This window comes from Cheilinus undulatus, linkage group 7, assembly GCF_018320785.1.
Source record: "Cheilinus undulatus linkage group 7, ASM1832078v1, whole genome shotgun sequence".
Classification (NCBI taxonomy): Eukaryota; Metazoa; Chordata; class Actinopteri; order Labriformes; family Labridae; genus Cheilinus; species Cheilinus undulatus.
The window spans coordinates 4,024,733-4,042,860 of record NC_054871.1 but is presented as its reverse complement, the minus strand read 5'-3'; the positions used below and the strand labels follow the sequence as shown (position 1 = coordinate 4,042,860).

The window sequence follows — 18,128 nt, the reverse complement described above, 5'->3', positions numbered from 1 at the left end:
AAACACAAATAATTTTCTCTGAATGTGTGCTAACCTGTCAGTGTCTTCTTCAGTTCATCTCTGAACTTTTCAGTGATGTTGCATTTTCTCCATTTGTAAGATCCAGATCCAAACAGTGGATGGTGAGAGTCCACTGCAGTGATGGTGGCTAGTCAACCTCTGGTTTTCCTCCGTATTCATCTATAATAAATGATTAGTGTTTTCCAGTGTGTCTAGAGACGACACAATAAACAGCATCTAGCATGATTTCTGCACAGTTGCCTGTTCTTGTCAGAGCATGATGAGTACGATGGGCCCCACCTTAATCTGCCTGCAGGGGGAAACGTCTTCATCTTTTGGATCTCAGCTTCAGTATAAAAGGGGAAGTTCCTTCCGTGAAACCAGGACTCTGTTCATGAACTCATCATGATGAAGCTGACTCTGTGTGCCGCTCTGGTCTGGATGATCTTCAGCTCCGGTAACGTTACTCTTTCCTGTCAGCGTTTATTTATTTGAGGTAGATAAAAAATGCATTTAGCGAAGCTGTCAGGATACGATGAGCTAAAACACTTTTGAGAGGGGTGCATATGGTCTAGTGGTTTAAGGCGTGCCCCATATACGCAGGCGGCCCAAGTTCGATTCTGACCTGTGGCCCTTTTTTCCGCATGTCTCTCCCCACTCTTGTCTCCTTTCCTGACTCTATCCACTGTCCTCCTCTGTCAACTACAGACACAAAAAGCCCAAAAATGCACCTTTAAAAAAAATAACTCTTTCGAGCCTCAGAGGGGAAATTCTGGCATTGCAGCAACACAAGAGAAGATCACAATAAGAATGGAAACATGCAGTAACTTCAGCTCTGAGGATGAAAGTTTTTGTCTGTCAGTCAGCAGTAGACTCAACTGTGCATGTTTAAGAAGGTGTTAACACTATATATGAGATATATGCCTCACTTAGACTAAAGGTTTAACTTATTTTATTTTTTGTTTTACTTGCAGCAGAGTGAAAGTCTTGCATAAACTGTAGATTATTATTTAATTTGAAGGAAAACAGGAGCACAGTGCAGCATTTTGACATCTTAAGGTGCACAACAACAAAAAAAGACTGAATAGTCATCTCTCAGATCTGTGCTTTTGGGTTTTTATTTCTTGGCATGGCAGCGTACCAAAAACAACAAACATGTTTCGGCTGAGGAAGACAGCATGTTGAAACACATTTTCTTTGGTTTGTCTATGACCATTTAAAGTAATAAAAAAAACCCTAATAGACATACCTGAGAGTCGACTCTTCAGAATGTATTTGTATGATTCATTATCACACATTTCTTTTCCCTCCTGACCTCAGTTGGAGCTCTTAAGTGTGTGAACCAGGATTTCAGCAGCCTCCCTTTTTCAAAACCATGCGGCCTTCCTGCTGAGCTGTGTGCAACAGTTGCCATACACAGTAAGACTGTGACAGAAAAGTAAAAGTTGTCCTTGAGTCAGTTTGAGATCATATTTTGTTTTAATTGCTCTTTGTTTGGTTTTACCCTTTAAAATCTGTGTTCAGATACAGAAAATGATCGCAGATTAAAACAAACCATAAGGATGTGTGTTCCACCATCAGTCTGCGCTGCACAGGATGAGATACTCTCAGTCAGTTATGGCGCATTCACAGCTGCTACATCTATTCGTTGCTGCAACACAGATGACTGCAATAATGACACTTTAACCTGTGAGTATTTCTGCTGACAAGGTTTTAGTAAACAGGAAATTCTTCATTCCTTTGTTCCTGAATACACTTTAATCTATGCTTCAATGATGTTGACTGATAAAATCAATTTTTAGATACCATAGTACAATCCCTAATTCCATGAAAGTTGGGGCACTTTATAAAATCTTTATAAAAACATATAATACAATAATATATATATATATATATATATATATATATATATATATATATATATATATATATAATGTAATATATTTACAAATTAGAGATACGAGGAATTGTCGATGTTATGAGCATAATTCTGCACTGATGGATTTAATTCCAAATGATTCAGTGTGTTTCCATGCTGTGCATGCATTCCATTGTTTTCCTTTGCAGAGATGATGAGGGCTGAGCCATCTCACATCTTTGGTATCTTTGCTTGGAGTTTTTGCAGACAACAGTGTTAAACTTCCTGCTGCACAGTGGGTCTGATGGACCTGCTGCTTTATAAGATTTTTTTTTTTTTTTTTTTTAATCAAGGTGGCCAAAACAGTCATGTTAAATTTCTTAACAGGGATTTTCTTCAACTCATTTACAAGCTATATAGGTATTACTTTATGATATTTGCCTTTGACCCCTTTTAAACTGATTTTATGAATACTTAAATCACCCCAGACGCTTGTGTCAGGCTCACACTCAATTGCACTAACGTGGGAGGGACCCAAACCAGGGAAACAGCACACCAGGAGGGGGACACCACCACCCAGGACACCAACTCCTCCAACCGTGGCTCTCAGCTCTGAAAGGACAAAAACAAAAAATTAGTTTTATTTGGAAAGCATGAACAGCCTGAAAGAAGAAAGAGAGGGGTTATGAAACCAAACATTTATAAATATTACACACTGCAATTATATTTTACTAAATGCATTAGTGGATATGTTTTCTAACATCTTTTCCATGAACTCATTCCAGCATATAGACCTTTAACTAGTTACCAACTCATAAACTCACATATGACTTAGGCCATTGTTACTATCTGAAGCTGGTGCAACACCTGAAATGTTACTAGAGTAAACTCTGTTATAAGTAAGAACATAACGTTCAAACCAGACCACACTGGTGCAACCATAGCAGGTGTTTTCTGAGTTTCTGTTTGGTTGAAAAGGATTTTTAGATCATGTTACTCTTTCTGGATTTCAAAAGCTAGCTCTTTTCACTAGCTAACATGTTTTCAGACTTTCAGTTAACTTCATGTCCAATTCTTTTTTTTTTTTTGTTTCAGATCCTGATCTTAAACTAAACGGCCTGAACTGTTCCACCTGTGCTGATCAAACTGTCTGCAACACAACAGTGGAGTGTTACGGCAATCAGGACCACTGCTTCAAAAGAACAGGTGAGCTCTCATAGAGAAAGACATCTGTGCAAATTATGTTGATTAAACAGTGGTTCCCCAACTTCTTCTGCTGGCCCCTCTTCTAACAGATTAAATTTAAGCCCCCCATGATAAACACATACTGTACAACAATATTCAACATTAAACTCATTGTACACTGGGAAGACTGGATTAAAAGAAAGAGAGTGGCTCTCTCTTGCAGGGCTGCTAAAACCTTCCTGGTTTTTTCTCTTTTTGCATATTTGTCACACTTCAGTGCTGAGATGCACACAAGTCATTTTTGCAAGTCCAAGTCAAGTCACAAGTCTTTGGTCATGAGTCCAAGTCAAATCTGAAGTCTTAGGTCACGAGTCCAAGTCAAATCTGAAGTCTTTGGTCATGAGTCCAGGTAAGTCTCAAGTCTCCGATGGTTGTAATAAGGGTTCTATGATCTGCCTCTGACGTCCTGTCTGCTTAGACCACTGCATCGTTCTATCTGAGGAATTTAGATCCTCTACTGTATTATCTCCATCAGCAGGGTGGGGTAAATCCTCTACTGTATTATCTCCATCAGTAGGGTGGGGTAAATCCTCTACTGTATTATATTCCATCAGTAGGGTGGAGTATTGTCTGTGGTCAGCTTGCTGTGGTGTGCGCATGTCAGCCACTGTGACTAATGGCTACTAGCCACTCAGTGTTTCAGCTAGCCACAGTTCTGTTGTTAGGAATATATTTGCTGTATATCATTTGTACATCTGCTGTAAGATCCCTCATCAGCATGATCAGTATCAGCTCTCCTCTCAATAAAGCTCCTCTCTGTCTACATATGAAACACTACAGACACATGAGTCAGACTTCACTGATAGAGACAGACACTGACACACTGGAGATTAAATGTTCTTGTTATTTGTCAGATATATTTCTTTAATGGTAGTCATTTTATAATAACACAGCAACACCAACTGTTAATGAATGGTTTATTCTGAAATAAAATAAAAACTCAGTGAGCATTTCTAATTCTCACTCAGATCTTCAACAGAGGATGCTGAATATTTCTCCCTCCATTCTCCTTAAGAATCTTCTGTCATCATTTATGGTGTCAATTTCTTTATATGGGCAAAATCAAACTAAATTTGACTTTATTCAGCTGAAATCTGCTGGACTCCTTAGTTACTGATTTATCTGTAACAGCCTCTTATCCATCTGTCTCTGTTTTTCACTGCCTGCATGAGCCGTATTTAAAGTTTTAATGTTCCTATCATCTTTTATGTCCATTCATTATCAATAAGCAGCAATGCAGAGATTCTAACATTCATCAAAAGAAGACTTGTTTATTATTTCTGTCTGATGCGTGCTAGACACAGGAACATGCGTGAAAGAGAGCAGAGGAAGTCCACTGATAGCGCGTCTCTTCAGTAAGTTCGTTCATTGAGGTGTGCTGTCTTGTGTTCAAATTGAAGCTTCTAATGCCCTCGTTTTAACAGATTTGTTCAGTCCCTTCCTGTCAGTGCTCTCCCATACTCGTATTTGATGATGATTTTTGAGATGAGCATCATCATCAATGAGCCAAACACACACAGATCACATTGTTAAATAATGAACAATTGCATAAAACTTGCCAAAAAGTGGGTGTTTTATTTGATCTTAAATGTACTATTAACAAATACTGTCAAAAGGGCAGAAACAGAAAAATGAAAGCAACAAACTGGCAGAGCAGAACGATTTTTGAGGGAGAGCTGCAGGTGTGAGGCAGGGCAGTCGGCACATTCTGATATTTTAAAAAGACTTTAGTCCAGGTGGAACTTACATAAATAAGAAAACTGCTTATTATCATTGAAATATACTTTCTTTTGACACTATACAGACATTTTCATGTAGCCTATTTCATCCCATTAACAACACAATAATCCATCAATTCACTGTTTCATTTCAACTGTGGATAGATTGATTATCAAATTTTGGAATGTGGCTCTCGCAGAAGTATTTTTAAGACAAAGTGGCTCTTGGGTAGAATAAGGTTGAGTACCACTGCCCTAGATGGTGGTAACAGGCTGTTATTGCAAATCAGCCATAGGAACAAGAAACTAGCAAACTGATTGGCTGACGGACACAGAACATTACTGTTGAGAGATGCAGAAAGAGAGAAGGAAATGTTGCAAGGGAAACACTACTCAAACATTCAGTGCTGGTCCCCTGTAGCCTGTATGATCTATTTACCATCAAAAACCAGTTCAGCCTCCAGATTAGCCACTCCAGGCCTGAGTTCAGACAACTTAAGGTGACAGCAGAGACCTTCATTCAACATTTACCATGGAAATAAGAAAACTGACAATCGTAGTTTGCATCAGTCAACACAGCAAGACGTGCTAAAACAGATTTTTCTGTGTCTCATCCACAGTGACTGAGCGTGGCCAGATCATCCAGATCCACGGCTGTGCATCTGCAAACGTGTGTGGACATCATCCTGACTGGGAAAGAAAGTTTTTTTTTCAAATTTTTTATCTAGGTAACGCTTCATCGAACTGCTGGAAAGCCGCCCTGCGTGATTCAGCTCTGACCACCAGACTGAGTTTGTCTCTGTTCCTGCTCGCTCTCTTCACACTTTTCATCAGTTAAACCCAAGAACCACACTTCCTGAATGTGGATGCTGAGCTTCACAGCATGCTAGGTCCATCACAGTTCTATGAGACCAATGCAATGTTTTTGTTTGTTTTAGAAAAATAGCTGAAGGCTTTAATGTGCATTTGTCTGTAAAGGTCAGCTGTCCTCAGTCATTTTCCTTTATTGAATGTTTGCTGTTTTCATTTTTCTCCAAATGTGCTTTTGATTTTATAACCCACCAGTTTTATTTTTACCTTCTTGTAAATCACTCTAAGTTTAATTTTGAAATGAGTGCTGAAAATAAAGACTTTTTTGTTACTATTGTTATTGTTATTGTTATTTACACATTAACAAAAGTATGAACAGAGTTAGCAGGGCCTCTTTAACAGCTTTTCTCCCTTATGTTGTCATAAATATGCTTTTATTGGTGATATACTATCAGGCACATAAAGTTATGAGGGAGTCATGATGTTTCATTTGTAGATTGGCTGCTTCTAAGAGCCGGTTTCCTTTGTCCTTTGTGTTGTGCTTTTAAATAAATTAAAAAACCAAACTGTACGGTGGCCAGGAAGGGCAAACAGCCTCTAACAGCCAGATTCCAATTGAAATGTCTGCATAAAGAGGAACACTTCAACCAAGCGGCAACTTGAACCTGAACCTGAAAAATGAAGCCAATGTGGAAGTGCAAAAAATTGCAATACAGGCTGCAGGAACACCAGAAGTCCCAACTGATCACTTGTTAAAAAGACATTGTTTACTCTAGAATTAAACTGTTTTACAGCCTGGTTCAAAAAATCAAACATGTCTCATTAGCTAATGTCTTCATGTGCTCTCACTGTATGGGGGATGAATGTTTTTGTATCACAATCATTCTGATTATATTTAGGAAAAACCTCACTGTGCACTGATTGGTGTGTCTCATTTGATTGACAGATACACTATATTGCCAAAAGTATTCACTCATCCATTCAAATAATGTAAATCAGGTGTTCCAATCACTTCCATGGCCACAGGTGTGTAAAATCAAGCACCTAGGCATGCAGACTGTTTCTACAAACATTTGTGAAAGAATGGCTCGCTCGCTAGAGAGCTTCATGGAATGGGTTACCATGGCCGAGCAGCTGCGTCCAAGCCATACATCACCAAGTCCAATGCAAAGCGTGGGATGCAGTGGTGTAAAGCACGCCGCCACTGGACTCTAGAGCACGGGAGACACGTTCTCTGGAGTGACCAGTCGTGCATCTCCAACTGGCAATCTGATGGACGAGTCTGGGTTTGGCAGTTGCCAGGAGAACGGGCTTGGCCCCTTAGTTCCAGTGAAAGGAACTCTCAATGCTTCAGCATACCAAGAGATTTTGGACAATTCCATGCTCCCAACTTTGTGGGAACAGTTTGGGGATGGACCCTTCCTGTTCCAACATGACTGTGCACCAGTGCACAAAGCAAGATCCACAAAGACATGGATGAGAGAGTTTGGTGTGGATCAACTTGACTGGACTGCACAGAGTCCTGACCTCAACCCCACAGAACACCTTTGGGGTGAATTAGAGCGGAGACTGAGAGCCAGGCCTTCTGGTCCAACATCAGTGTGTGACCTCACAAATGTTCTTCTGGAAGAATGGTCAAAATTCCCATAAACACACTCCTAAACCTTGTGGAAAGCCTTCCCAGAAGAGTTGAAGCTGTTATAGCTGAAAAGGGTGGATCCACGTCATATTAAACCCTATGATTAAGAATAGGATGTCACTTAAGTTCATATGCGAGTCAAGGCAGGTTAGTGAACACTTTGGGCAATATAGTGTATCTCAAAAAATAAGTTCTATTCATGGTTTTATTCATCTAGTTTGTTCGGCGTTAGCCTGTAAAATACATGTGTGAAAATGTTAGACTACTTTCTTACCTTCTAAACCAACTTCAGGTTTTTCTCTGTATTCGTCTATAATAAATGTGCAGTGTTTGCTAGTGCTACAGCATCTGGCATGATTTCTGCAGGTACCTGTTCTTGTTGGAACATGATGAGTACGGTGGGCCCCTCCTTAATCTGCCCGCAGGGAGAAATTTCTTCATCTTTTGAATCTCAGCTTCAGTATAAAAGGGGAAGTTACGCCCGTGAAGCCAGGACTCTGTTCATGAACTCATCATGATGAAGCTGACTCTGTGTGCCGCTCTGGTCTGGATGATCTTCAGCTCTGGTAACGTTACTCTTTCCTCTCAGAGTTTATTTATTTCAGGTAGATAAAAAACACATTTAAACAAAGCTATCAGGATACGATGAGCTAAAACTCTTTTGAGTCTCAGAGGGGAAATTCTGGCATTGCAGCAACACAAGAGAAGGTCACAATAAGAATGGAAACATGCAGTAAGTTCAGCTCTGAGCATGAAAGTTTGTATGTCTGTCAGTCAGCAGTAGACTCAACTGTGCATGTTTAAGAAGGTGTTAACACTTTATATGAGATATATGCCTCACTTAGACTAAAAGGTTTAACTCGTTTTATTTCTTGTTTGACCTGCAGTAGAGTGACAGTCCTGCATACATTTTTAATTATTTATTCATTTGAAGGAAAAAGGAGCACAGTGCAGCATTTTGACTTCTTCAGTTGCACAATAACAAAAAAGACTGAATAGTCATCTCTCAGATCTGTGCTTTCCGGGGTTTTATTACTTGGCATGGCAGCGTACCAACAACAACAAACATGTTTCAGCTGAGGAAGACAGCATGTTGAAACACATTTTCTTTGGTTTGTCTATGACCATGCTGTAGTAAATAAGATGGCTGATAATAAATTAATATTATCAAGTAAACCTTGTAATGAATAGGGCACCACTGCTTGCGCGGATTGGTTATTAATTAACCAATAAAATATTGTAATTATTAATTAATCAAAACTTTTAATTAATCAACCAGAACATTAACTGTAAATCAATCTAATTTCTAAAGTAGGAAATCCTCATAACATTGACTCATTCTCAGCTTAATCGAAGGAATTCCTGTGCAACGACTGTATTTTTGAAGATTTATTATAAAATCACAAAATAACAGACATAAATCACAGGTTATATGAATAGATCATGTAAATGAATAAACAGACATGACTAAATATGGTGAAGAGAAAGGATGCTATCTTAGTTGGTGAGGGTGGATTATTTTAATAATCCTAACAGAAAAATTTAACTGACGGTGTAGAATTTGGAGTGTGAATTTGGAAGAAAAATAGCCTGTCCGGAAGGGCCTGGTGGAAGGAGCCTGGCAAGTTCTGAACACCCGAAGCTACCGCGTGCCAACTCTGGTCTGACCTGGATGGGTTCAGCTGGGCTGCTGCGGTGCCGATGGGTCGCTCAGACTGTAGGGACGGCTGTACAGACTCTAATCCACAGACTCTGGGAAGGATTGTCTCTCGTTCCAAAGAAAACAGCTCTTGATTGTTCAATTAAAAAATTAGATAAAGTCAAACGCATCAAGACTACGTGACTGCTGGCTCACAGTGAAGTCGATCGGGTGATAAAAGAAAAACAAAAACTCTGCGTTACAAAAAGTTAGCGCAAAGCGACAAAAAGGTTAGGAAAAATCTTGTACTGGATAAGAAAATTCTAAGTCTGATTGTTTATCAGACTTGGCACAACGCTTGGATCAAGAATGGGCCTAAGAGGCCCAAGGAGACTCAGCAGAACTCTCCTCAGTGGGGCATCTTGGACTGGCCAGACCTGACCGCTTTCTGGTCTGCTCGGCACTCTTCTGGACACTGAACTGTCCAGACCAGACTCTCTCTTGGACTGCTCTCCACATGCTGTATGGCTTCTCTTCTAAGAAAGAAAGAGGAGGGGTCATTATCCTAGATGAATCCACCATCACCAAGTTCGTAACTTAATGAAATAATGCATAACATAAATGGTTATAAGATTCTAGGATAACATAAAAAAAACTATCACACAGTAAACATGAGAAACGTGGTTAATTGGTTAGAAACACAATTAAACACACAGAATATCTCATTTCAACTGTATTAGGTGACTGCATTTAGAGTTCGATGGAACTTGACCACTAGGTGGCAATGTTGATCCATGGAAGATTTTTGACTTAGAAATCAGAGATTATAGATTAAAGTCAATAAACGATAATTCAGTAAGGGAGAATGCCAGAAATGAAAGAAAAACATCATTAGATCGCTTGTGAAGAGATTCACAATAATATCACGGTTTCCAGTTACCAAACATGAATTTTAAGACAGTTTCGAAGCTTTTTGACTATTGCAGTTTCCTGTGTGTCAGAGGAATTTTAATGGTGTGGAAGGGTCAGCCAGAGTCTCTGCAGGAAGATAGTTTTATGGTCTGAGAGGCTGGAAGGGTCATTTGTGTCCCACATTGGCATAATCCAAAGCCAAACATTGGTCTGAAGTGAGTTATCTAAAACTAAACAATTGTAGAATCCCAACCACTTAGAGAAGTCCGTTAATGTTAGTTTTAGTCTGTCTTTTCTCCAGAATGTCAGTTTAGGAGTCTTACTGCCTCGGAAACTCCAAAGCCAGGGAGAAGGAATAAACATAGGTAGATTAAGAAAGGAGAAAGGATCTCTCCCCCCTCATAGCCAGGTTTTGACCCCACTTTGGTTGTCTTTCTCTCCAAAGCGGGTGTGATATTAGCAGCCTTAGATTGTGATCATTGTTCTGGGTAGACTCTTACTACAATGCTAATAAAAAACCCTAGAAGACATACAGTGCTTAACAAATTTATTAGACCACCACTAGGTGGTGGTGGCTAAGGTTTATGCCACAGGTGCCCTAAATTAACAGCATTGGTAAAAATTGGTAAAACCAAAATCATTTTTTATCTTTCTGCTATGGTTAATACACCAAGAGTCTGCATTAAAGCACTTCATGATGCTGGATGGTCTTTAGACAAATATGACAGGTGGTCTAATACATTTCTTAAGCACTGTAGCTGAGAGTCGACTCTTCAGGTTTATTCGTACGATTCATTCACAAATATCTCTTTTCCCTCCTGACTGCAGCTGAAGCTCTTCAGTGTCAGCACAAGGAAGCAATAGGTGACACTACATCAAAACCATGCAACTCTTCTGCTGAGCTGTGTGCAACAATTGTCTTTCAAGGTAAGACTGTGACAGAAAAGTAAAAGTTGTCCTTAAGACTTTTACTGAGTCAGTTTGAGATTAGATTTTGTTTAATTGCTCTTTGTTTGTTTTTACCCTTTAAAATCTGTGTTCAGTTTCAGAAGGCAGTCGCACATACGATAGCATCGTAAGGATGTGTGTTCCACCATCATTCTGCGCTGCACAGGATCAGATATTCTCATTCAGTCATGCGGGTTACATAGTGGCTGGATCTTTTCGTTGCTGCAACACAGACGACTGCAACAGTGGCAATTTAACCTGTGAGTATTTCTGCTGACAAGGTTTTAGTAAACAGGAACTTCGTCATTCCTTTGTTCCTGAATACACTCTAATCTACCCTTCAATGATGTTGACTGATAAAATCAACTTTTAGATACCATAGTACAATCCCCAATTCCACAAAAGTTGGGACACTTTATAAAATTTTATGACAAAATAGAATACAGTTATTTACGAATTAGGGATACGAGGAATTGTCGATGTTATTAGCGTAATTCTGCGCTGATGGATTTAATTCCAAATGATTCAGTGTTTCCATGCTGTGCATGCATTCCATTGTTTTCCTTTGCAGAGATGATGAGGGCTGAGCCATTTCACATCTTTGGTATCTTTGCTTGGAGTTTTGTGCAAATCACTGGGGTGCTAAAATGTGGTGTGTTAAAATGTATAAAGTCATGAGCATTTACCCTCGATGCTGCAGACAACAGCGTTAAACTTCCTGCTGCAGAGTGGGTCTGGTGGACCTGCTGCTTTATAAGGTGATTTTTTTTTTTTTTAATCAAGACGGCCAAAACAGGTATGTTAAATTAACAAGCAATATAGATAGTACTTTATGATATTCTCCCTTGACCCCTTTTAAAACTGATTTGATAAATACTTAAATCACCCCAGACGCTTGTGTCAGGCTCACACTCAATTGGACGGACGTGGAAGGGACCCAAACCAGGGAAACAGCACACCAGGAGGGGGACACCACCACCCAGGACACCAACTCCTCCACCCGTGGCTCTCAGCTCTGAAAGGACAAAAACTAAAAATTAGACCAATTAGGCCAAATTAACAGAATGCACAGAAACAATTGCAAGAACCCAAAAATCCTCAAAGGGGGATAAGAATAACTAAATAAGGAGAAATGAACAAAATAGTATTAATTAAGGAGAATAACTAATCCCTCGAGTGATGCAGAAAACAACAACAAAACCAAAGTAAATCAAAATATTCCCAAAAAAGACATGAAGGTTAATTCAAAAAAATATAGGCTACCTTCATGCAAATAACTAAATTCACAATTTCCCAAACAAATCGAGAAATTACTCAAAGAAACTACCAACCCCCAAAATGAATCTGAAATAAACCTCAAAAAGAAGAAACAACAAATAAATCCAAAGTAGTCGGTGTCAGCTGCTCTCCTCTCATCTTCATCTGCTTTCATGCTGCATAAGAGTGACACACACAAACGTGACACTCACACACTTACACACACCTACACTGAAACACACACTAACATGTTGGTAGTGTAGACTTCAGGCTTCTATCTGTTTAGGGCAAAAGTTTGAGAATACTGGAGGATAAACAGCAGAACTTTCTCCTCTTAAAGCTCCTCTCTGACCACAGAGGACCAGCACATCAGCGCTGTGTGTGTGTGTGTTGCCCGTGTAAGTCAGGGGTGTGCGCTGTGGTAAAAAAATAATTGGTAAATATTCCCTTAATACTATATGATTGTGGGGAACAAATAAATGTTAAAATATCTGCATTTGCATTGTTAAGAGAACACTGCTTAAATGTTTAGCATGTCTTTATTTGCAGGGAATATAATAAATGTGCTGTTTATAGATAATTAAGGGATATAAAAAAAACAACAGGAACACTAAAGTAGACATTCAACTTAATGTTACACACATAAAGGCCCTTACACACTTGTCTGAGGAGAATTAGAAATGTTCATGAAACCTGCTGCAGTTTTAATCTAATTTCAGAATAAACAGTTCATTAACAGTGTTTTATTGTTAGTAGAAACTTAGATAGAAGACTTCTATCTGACAATAAAACATTTAATCTCCAGTGACTCTGTCTCTATCAGTAAAGTCTGACTCATGTCTCTGTAGAGTTTCATATGTACACAGAGAGGAACTTTATTAAAGGGAGAGACAGAGAGAGAGAGGACAGCATGCAGCTATGTACATTTAAGTTTCCACAATAAATTTGGCTCACAGAAAATAACAATAATGACAAAATCCCTCTGCCAGTCAGGCATTTCAACAGGTTTCCCAGATAGTTGTGGTCTGCCATATACTAGGTTTATATTAGGTTTTTATATAGTCTTGTTACCCCACTGTTTGTTACAGATGCTGATGGCTAAAAAAAGAAAGGATAACTACCTTCTAGTCCTCAAACAGTGTCGAGTGTGGATAAAAACATGACTGGATATTTTGCATGTGTGATTATTAAAGCCTACAGCCTAATTTTGCCAGTGAAATCCTCAACTCCTCATAATTCTCTGGGTTATCCCATCTCTCAGAGCCATCGCTATGACAACCGTATTCTATGGAGAAATTTACACCTGTAAGGAGGCAGGTGTAAGATTTAAGTTGTAACTTAGGCCATTGTTACTATCTGAAGCTGGTGCAACACCTGAAATGTTACTAGAGTAAACTCTGTTACAAGTAAGAACATACGTTCAAACCAGACCACACTGGTGCAACCATAGCAGGTGTTTTCTGAGTTTCAGTTTGGTTGAAAAGGATTTTTAGATCACATTACTGTTTATGAATTTCAAAAGCTAGCTCTTTTCACTATCTAACATGTTTTCAGACTTTCAGTTAACTTCATGTCCCATTCTTTTTTCTTTTGTTTCAGATCCTGATCTTAAACCAAACGGCCTGAACTGTTCCACCTGCACTGATCAAACTGTCTGCAACAACACAGTGGAGTGTTACGGCAATCAGGACCACTGCTTCAAAAGAACAGGTGAGCTCTTATAGAAAAAGATGTCTGTGCAAATTATGTTGATCAAACAGCAGCTCCCAAACTTCTTCTGCTGGCCCCTCTTCTAACAGATGAACACATTTAAGCCCCCCATGATAAACACATAGTGTACAACAATATTCAACATAAAACTCATCGTACACTGGGAAGATTGGATAAAAAAGAAGGAGAGTGGCTCTCTCTTGCAGGGCTGTGAAAAACCTTCCTGTTTTTTTTCTCTGAGATGCACACAAGTCATTTTTGCAAGTCCAAGTCAAGTCACAAGTCTTTGGTCATGAGTCTAGGTAAGTCTCAAGTCTCCGATGGGTGTAATGAGCGTTCTATGACTGCCTCTGACGTCAGTCTGCTTAGACTACTGCATCGTTCTATCTGAGGAATTTAAATCCTCTACTGTGTTATCTCCATCAGTAGGGTGGGGTAAATCCTCTACTGTATTATCTCCATCAGTAGGGTGGGGTAAATCCTCTACTGTATTATCTCCATCAGTAGGGTGGGGTAAATCCTCTACTGTATTATCTCCATCAGTAGGGTGGGGTAAATCCTCTACTGTATTATCTCCATCAGTAGGGTGGGGTAAATCCTCTACTGTGTTATCTCCATCAGTAGGGTGGGGTAAATCCTCTACTGTGTTATCTCCATCAGTAGGGTGGGGTAAATCCTCTACTGTGTTATCTCCATCAGTAGGGTGGGGTAAATCCTCTACTGTGTTATCTCCATCAGTAGGGTGGGGTAAATCCTCTACTGTATTATCTCCATCAGTAGGGTGGGGTAAATCCTCTACTGTGTTATCTCCATCAGTAGGGTGGGGTAAATCCTCTACTGTGTTATCTCCATCAGTAGGGTGGAGTATTGTCTGTGGTCAGCTTGCTGTGGTGTGTGCATGTGTACACTTACATATGAACAGGGCTTGACTTTCACTTTTTTCACACAAGCCACTGTGACTAATGGCTACTAGCCACTCAGTGTTTCAGCTAGCCACAGTTCTGTTGTTAGGAATATATTTGCTATATATCATATGTACCTCTGCTGTAAGATCCCTCATCAGCATGATCAGTATCAGCTCTCCTCTCAATAAAGCTCCTCTCTGTCTACATATGAAACACTACAGACACATGAGTCAGACTTCACTGATAGAGACAGACACTGACACACTGGGGATTAAATGTTCTTGTTATTTGTCAGATATATTTCTTTAATGGTAGTAAATTAATCATAACACAAAAACACTAACTGTTAATGAATGGTTTATTCTGAAATAAAATAAAAACTCAGTGAGCATTTCTAATTCTCACTCAGATCTTCAACAGAGGATGCTGAATATTTCTCCCTCCATTCTCCTTAAGAATCTTCTGTCATCATTTATGGTGTCAATTTCTTTATATGGGCAAAATCAAACTAAATTTGACTTTATTCAGCTGAAATCTGCTGGACTCCTTAGTTACTGATTTATCTGTAACAGCCTCTTATCCATCTGTCTCTGTTTTTCACTGCCTGCATGAGCCGTATTTAAAGTTTTAATGTTCCTATCACCTTTTATGTCCATTCATTATCAATAAGCAGCAATGCAGAGATTCTAACATTCATCAAAAGAAGACTTGTTTATTATTTCTGTCTGATGCGTGCTAGACACAGGAACATGCGTGAAAGAGAGCAGAGGAAGTCCACTGATAGCGTCTCTTCAGTAAGTTCGTTCAGGTGTGCTGTCTTGTGTTCAAATTGAAGCTTCTAATGCCCTCGTTTTAACAGATTTGTTCAGTCCCTTCCTGTCAGTGCTCTCCCATACTCGTATTTGATGATGATTTTTGAGATGAGCATCATCATCAATGAGCCAAACACACACAGATCACATTGTTAAATAATGAACAATTGCATAAAACTTGCCAAAAAGTGGGTGTTTGATTTGATATTAAACTTACTATTAATAAATACTGTCAAAAGGGCAGAAACAGAAAAATGAAAGCAACAAACTGGCAGAACAGAACGATTTTTGAGGGAGAGCTGCAGGTGTGAGGCAGGGCAGTCGGCACATTCTGATATTTTAAAAAGACTTTAGTCCAGGTGGAACTTACATAAATAAGAAAACTGCTTATTATCAGTGAAATATATTTTCTTTTGACACTATACAGACATTTTCATGTAGCCTATTTCATCCCATTAACAACACAATAATCCATCAATTCACTGTTTCATTTCAACTGTGGATAGATTGATTATCAAATTTTTGAATGTGGCTCTCGCAGAAGTATTTTTAAGACAAAGTGGCTCTTGGGTAGAATAAGGTTGAGTACCACTGCCCTAGATGGTGGTAACAGGCTGTTATTGCACATCAGCCATGGGAACAAGAAACTAGCAAACTGATTGGCTGATGGACACATAACATTACTGTTGAGAAATGCAGAAAGAGAGAAGGAAATGTTGCGAGGGGAAACACTACTCAAACATTCAGTGCTCATCCCCTGTAGCCTGTATGATCTATTTACCATCAAAAACCAGTTCAGCCTCCAGATTAGCCACTCCAGGCCTGAGTTCAGACAACTTAAGGTGACAGCAGAGACCTTCATTCAACATTTACCATGGAAATAAGAAAACTGACAATCGTAGTTTGCATCAGTCAACACAGCAAGACGTACTAAAACAGATTTTTCTGTGTCTCATCCACAGAGACTGAGCGTGGCCAGATCATCCAGATTCCGGGCTGTGCATCTGCAAACGTGTGTGGACATCATCCTGACTGGGAAAGCATATTTTTCTATCAGGAGTTTTATCTAGTTAATGCTACATCTAACTGTTGGAAAGCCGCCCTGCGTGATCAGCTCTGACCACCAGACTGAGTTTGTCTCTGTTCCTGCTCGCTCTCTTCACACTTTTCATCAGTTAAACCCAAGAACCACACTTCCTGAATGTGGATGCTGAGCTTCACAGCATGCTAGGTCCATCACAGTTCTATGAGACCAATGCAATGTTTTTGTTTGTTTTAGAAAAATAGCTGAAGGCTTTAATGTGCATTTGTCTGTAAAAGTCAGCTTTCCTCAATCATTTTCCTTTATTGAATATTTGCTGTTTTCATTTTTCTCCAAATGTGCTTTTGATTTTATAACCCACCAGTTTTATTTTTACCTTCTTGTAAATCACTCTAAGTTTAATTTTGAAATGAGTGCTGAAAATAAAGACTTTTTGTTACTATTGTTATTGTTATTGTTATTTACACATTAACAAAAGTATGAACAGAGTTAGCAGGGCCTCTTTAACAGCTTTTCTCCCTCATGTTGTCATAAATATGCTTTTATAGGTGATATACTGTCAGGCACATAAAGTTATGAGGGAGTCATGTTGTTTCCTCTCTAGATTGGCCGCTTCCAAGAGCCGGTTTCCTTTTTCCTTTTTCTTTGTGCTTTTAAATAAATTAAAAAACCAAAATGTACGGTGGCCAGGAGGGGCAAACGGCCTCTAACAGCCAGATTCCAATTGAAACGTTTGCAGAAAGAGGAACACTTCAACCAAGCGGCAACTTGAACCTGAACCTGAAAAATGAAGCCAATGTGGAAGTGCAAAAAAATTGCAATACAGGCTGCAGGAACACCAGAAGTCCCAACTGATCACTTGTTAAAAAGACGTTGTTTACTCTAGAATTAAACTGTTTTACAGCCTGTTTCAAAAAACCAAACATGTCTCATTAGCTAATGTCTTCATGTGCTCTCACTGTATGGGGGCATGAATTAACCCCCCATACAGCTTTCCCAGATGGAAAGCTTCAATAGGAAACGTTTGAGAAAAGGCAGAGGATTTTAAAAAAAAACTGGGAGTGTGATTGGATGAACGTTCTGTCTGTCACATCTCTATGGGCCAAACAGAGCAACAAAACATTTGACATAGCAGCTATCTAGCGGCTGGCGCTGGTACCAAGGATTAATGCGAAACATGGCGACTATAGACATGTTAGTACTTGACTTTTGTCGTTTTTGAAAAGAAAACAACTCACTGCTGATCTTTTTTCTTCTTTTCATGAAGACATGTGTGACCTATCCTATTTTGGTCTGTTGCTGGTGTGATACAGTGGACAGGAGGCAGGATGAATGAAGCACTTGGTCTGGTTTATTCTCTCTGTAAACATGGGACAGCACACACAACCACAGTGTGAAGAATTAACAGCAAGTCGCTCAGACGTCTGTTCCCGCTCAGACCACAGCATAAGATCGTTTGCTACTGACACAGTAATCGTATAGTGGTATAATTTTTCAGTTAAAGGTAAATGTTACATAAATAAAATCCACAAAAGCTAACAAAAATGTCTCTTACAAAATAAAATACCTTGCATATTTTATAAGAGTGGGATGTATTCAAAATAAATACAAAATTGTTAAAGTAACAATATTT

General features: G+C 39.2%; 1 protein-coding gene and 1 long non-coding RNA gene across 2 annotated transcripts; one reads left to right on the top strand and one right to left on the bottom strand.

Moving 5' to 3' along the window:
* Window positions 1-379: 379 nt before the first annotated feature.
* Window positions 380-5,877, top strand: LOC121512682. Its single transcript, XM_041792073.1, has 5 exons — window positions 380-457; window positions 1,321-1,419; window positions 1,525-1,689; window positions 2,954-3,064; window positions 5,442-5,877. Exons 1-5 carry the CDS (start codon window positions 406-408, stop codon window positions 5,657-5,659), a joined length of 645 nt encoding a protein of 214 aa, XP_041648007.1. The 5' UTR covers window positions 380-405; the 3' UTR covers window positions 5,660-5,877.
* A 2,815-nt stretch (window positions 5,878-8,692) lies between these two features.
* On the bottom strand, window positions 8,693-17,911 carry LOC121512577. The gene is made up of 3 exons (XR_005992123.1): window positions 17,734-17,911; window positions 11,680-11,784; window positions 8,693-9,445 (listed from the first exon to the last, which is right to left on the bottom strand). It is a non-coding gene; the product is annotated as an uncharacterized LOC121512577 (long non-coding RNA).
* Window positions 17,912-18,128: the final 217 nt, after the last annotated feature.

What these genes read in the sequence shown, in the direction of transcription:
- LOC121512682 (XM_041792073.1), top strand. Translation starts at nt 406, where the DNA reads ATGATGAAGCTGACTCTGTGTGCCGCTCTGGTCTGGATGATCTTCAGC. An exon ending in TGCAACAGTTGCCATACACA is followed by an intron (nt 1,420 to 1,524) that starts GTAAGACTGTGA and finishes ATCTGTGTTCAG; the next exon opens with ATACAGAAAATGATCGCAGA. An exon ending in CAATAATGACACTTTAACCT is followed by an intron (nt 1,690 to 2,953) that starts GTGAGTATTTCT and finishes TTTTTGTTTCAG; the next exon opens with ATCCTGATCTTAAACTAAAC.